The sequence below is a fragment of the Fulmarus glacialis genome, unplaced genomic scaffold (assembly GCF_000690835.1).
Source record: "Fulmarus glacialis isolate BGI_N327 unplaced genomic scaffold, ASM69083v1 scaffold37167, whole genome shotgun sequence".
Lineage (NCBI taxonomy): Eukaryota > Metazoa > Chordata > Aves > Procellariiformes > Procellariidae > Fulmarus > Fulmarus glacialis.
The window spans coordinates 22,141-25,708 of record NW_009221963.1 but is presented as its reverse complement, the minus strand read 5'-3'; the positions used below and the strand labels follow the sequence as shown (position 1 = coordinate 25,708).

At 41.4% G+C, this 3,568-nt stretch overlaps 1 protein-coding gene across 1 annotated transcript; it reads left to right on the top strand.

The window, feature by feature from the left end:
* Positions 1–14: 14 nt before the first annotated feature.
* On the top strand, positions 15–1,846 carry LOC104079304 (microtubule-associated proteins 1A/1B light chain 3C-like; the record flags this gene model as incomplete). Its single annotated transcript, XM_009581306.1, has 3 exons — positions 15–71; positions 206–312; positions 1,310–1,846. Coding segments are annotated over 3 exons (375 nt in total), but the record flags the coding sequence as incomplete, so codon positions are not given.
* Between the last annotated feature and the right edge of the window lie 1,722 nt (positions 1,847–3,568).

Sequence of the window (3,568 nt, the reverse complement as noted above, 5' to 3'; positions counted from 1 at the left end):
CTCTCTCCCGCGCAGCCACCCGGCTGGAAGAAGTAGCAGGAATCAGGGCGAAGTTCCCAACAAAAATCCCGGTAAATCTCTGCTTTGTTATCGGAGGTTATTGCTGCTGTTTAAAAAGAAATGCTGGGAACCTCTCTCTAAAGTGTTGGGGGGGAAGGGGCCTGAGTGTTTTAGGTTTTGCTAAGTGTGACTCTAATTAAAACAGGTAATTGTTGAGAGATACCATAAGGAGAAATACCTTCCTCTCTTGGACAAAACCAAGTTTCTTGTTCCCGAGGAGCTGACCATGACACAGTTCATAACCATCATCAGGTAGGTAGCAAGCACCTGTGAGTCTGTGCTGCAGCTGGGGCTTGCTGCTCTTCTCTAAGCAGGTATCTTCTAGCGCTGTGCTGGAACATCTTGCTTTCTGTGGTGGGGAGGAGAATGAACGTATTAGTAATGGTTTTCCTCTCTTGCCAGCGTTTCAAGAAAATCAACATATGTTTTCTCAGGTGCATTTGGGGAAAAAATGTGGTCTATGTTGTTTTGATTCATAAAAGTCTTCTCTCTTCCCCCTAACTGTAGCGAGTAAAGGTTATACTGGGCTCCTGTTCTGCTTTCCTCTTGCTTGATGAACTTGGTACTGGGGCTCTGTGGTTCTGTTCTGTTCTATAGCTGTTACTGCCTTGCTTTCTTACTGCACCTTGCTAAATGCGCTCAAGTTCAAAGCAACTCTTAGGTGTGAGTGGCATGAAATGTGCTTTTAAACTGTTCTTTATAAAACACTACAGGGAAGAAGTCTCCCAAAGTATTTAGTGATGTTCTCTGACAAAGTATGAAAGCTATGTGCTTTCCAGCACACTCTTTAAAGTATGGAAAATATCGTTCTAGATGTTAACTTCTGTAAAAGATGCTTTTGGCTCTTGGACAACTTGTAATGTCCCGTTCCTCATATGTAATGTCTCTGAGAAGGACTCTTCTTTTGAAAGTAGACTTTAAAATAAGTGTAACAGACCATGCTGGAATCCTTTCCTACAGCTGTACTGCAGAAGCTTTTGGGTTCTACTCAGCACTTCTCTCTGGTAATGGGGAACTCAAAGCCCAGGCTCAGTAGCACTCATGGTGTAACAATGTAAGCCTTTCCTCAGAGCACAAGCCTTTCAGCTTCCAATCTGATGAAGACGTTAAACCACATAATGACTTTACACAGCATTTCTTGTAGATAGTTCATGCAACTCCCTGCTTAATGTATTTCATAGATTAAAGTTGAAACCTTCTTAAATTTGCTAATGCTTAATCCTCTATTTCTCCTCCCTTCTTCAATTAGAAGCAGGATGGCCCTAACTGCTACACAAGCTTTCTACCTGCTGGTGAACAACAAAAGCCTAGCCAGTATGTCCTTGACAATGGCGGAAGTGTACAGGGACTACAAAGATGAAGATGGCTTTGTGTATATGACATATGCTTCCCAGGAGATGTTTGGATGCTTTTTACCCACTGCTCAAGGGAAAACTATGGAATGCCTTCAGAAAACTTAAGGTTAGGTCCATGTGCTGCAGTGAAGCAGTTTGCTATGAATCATGCCTGTGACAGGAACCTTGGAGATGCTCCTTCCAATCTGAGCTCTTGAGCTCTGTAGTGGGGAGTTATGACCCAAAAGCTGGCAGGACCAGCTTAAGGCAGAAATGGTGGTACACTTTTCCCAGATAATAATTTGGATATATATTTTTATATTTGAAGACACTATGGGGTTTTTTGGAACTGCACCTCCACTTTTTTGCAATATCAATCTTTGTTATGTAACTGATTTTTAAGGTGTCCTTAAAGCCTAAGTCTAAGAGCAAAATAAAGAAGCTTTTAAGTATTGAGTTGAATGTTAGTTTTAATCTGGGGAAAGACTGTAAAAGTCTGTCTAGGAGAAAATCCTAGAATAATTCTGGGAATTTGAGCTCAATGACTCTTAAATGTAGCATTGCTTGCACAGCCACTCTGAATTTTTGAATGGAGTAACAAAGTATAAGTCAGGTCACACAGGAGCAAAACCATACCTATAAATGGTTCATTAAGCTAGATATCTGAGCTGCAAGATTAAGCAGACTGTGCTAGTGCTGGAGCAAGGTTCAAATGCAGTGTTAAGTTTAACACCTGGATAAACTACTGTCAGCTGTTACAGAAAACACTGAGTATCTATGATATAGATAACTACTTGTTTAAATAAGCAAAACTGATTGCTAGTCAACATAACCTAAATGCAGATAGCATGTAGTTTAATCGAGTGTTCAAGAGTCTGTTCTTACTACTGAATTTTGCTAGTCTGGTCTTTGCAGATAGACAGTCATATCCATCCCCTACAGGCACCTGCTTGCCAGTTCCCCTGCAGAACTTCAGTGAGCCTTCTTTCAAGGATGGATAGAGCTATGTGATGTACCTTGTGATTAAGAGGTATATCAATGTCTCTAGAAAATGTCAAAACTGTCATGTAGTAAGATGCTCGTTCATCCAACACACAGTCTTTGTTCCTAAACGTGTTAAAGGAACACTTGACACGAAGCTTAGTCAGAAGTATAGCTCAAGCTAGCCTTCCAGGTCTTCTCATATGTGAGGAATGTATTGGGAAGTTGTTAATGTTCTGATCGTGCATAATCAACTTAAAACACCAGGTCATTTAAAAATCTGTCACAGTGTGCAGTTAATTAATCAACCTGTGGCAGCCTCAGCTTAGGATGGTCAAATTGTTACAATATGATGCAATTCTATTCAGTACCAAACTGATTTGCAGAATGATTAATGTAGGAATTACTAGACTGCAAATAAAGAAGTGTTAACAGTATTTAAATTATGCATAAAGAAGGAATGTGTGTGTAAGCTTCTTGCAGTGGTTCTCTTGCACTACTAATCTCTTGAATTCAAAGCTCTGAGCAGACCTGGGTTCAAGCCTCTAAACCAGGGGGTTTAGAGGGGTACCTGCCTTAGTGAAGGTGGTGTTTGCCAGTTCATGTTTCATGAGGAACAAAGAAATCATTGACCTGCCTGACTTGGTGGAAAGGCTAAGGCTATGTCAGTATAGGTTATGAAAACATGTGGGCTTTGGGATCCCAGAATCTGTTGCTTGGATAGATTTCACTTATGCTTGTAATGGAAACAGTTTCCATTGCACAAACTGAACTCAAATAGTCATTTGTTACCAGCCCTCAGGGAGGCAGAGACACCTGTTTGGCAGGAGCACCACACAGCAATGTTGAACAGCTGTGGGAACCTTGGGGTGGGGGGAGCAAGGGGAAGTCTTGCTATGTTCAAGCTCTCTTGCCAGTCTAAGAGCTGGGCTAATATTTTGCTTCATTGGCTCCTCTGTTTGTCTTCCTGTCTTGTGTGATACTTGGTGACATGAAAGCACTACAGATTCTTGGCTGGAGCAATTTTATGTCTGACAGCCAACTTACTTTGGTTTGTAATGTAGTGGCTGAAGCGTAAGTGTTGATCCTTCCAGCATTTATTGACATTAGGCTATGGTGTCTAACAGGCTGAGTCACAGATCCAGCCAAAAAAGTTGGAGAAGGTCAGCTGCAGGTAAAGAGCACCATTATAA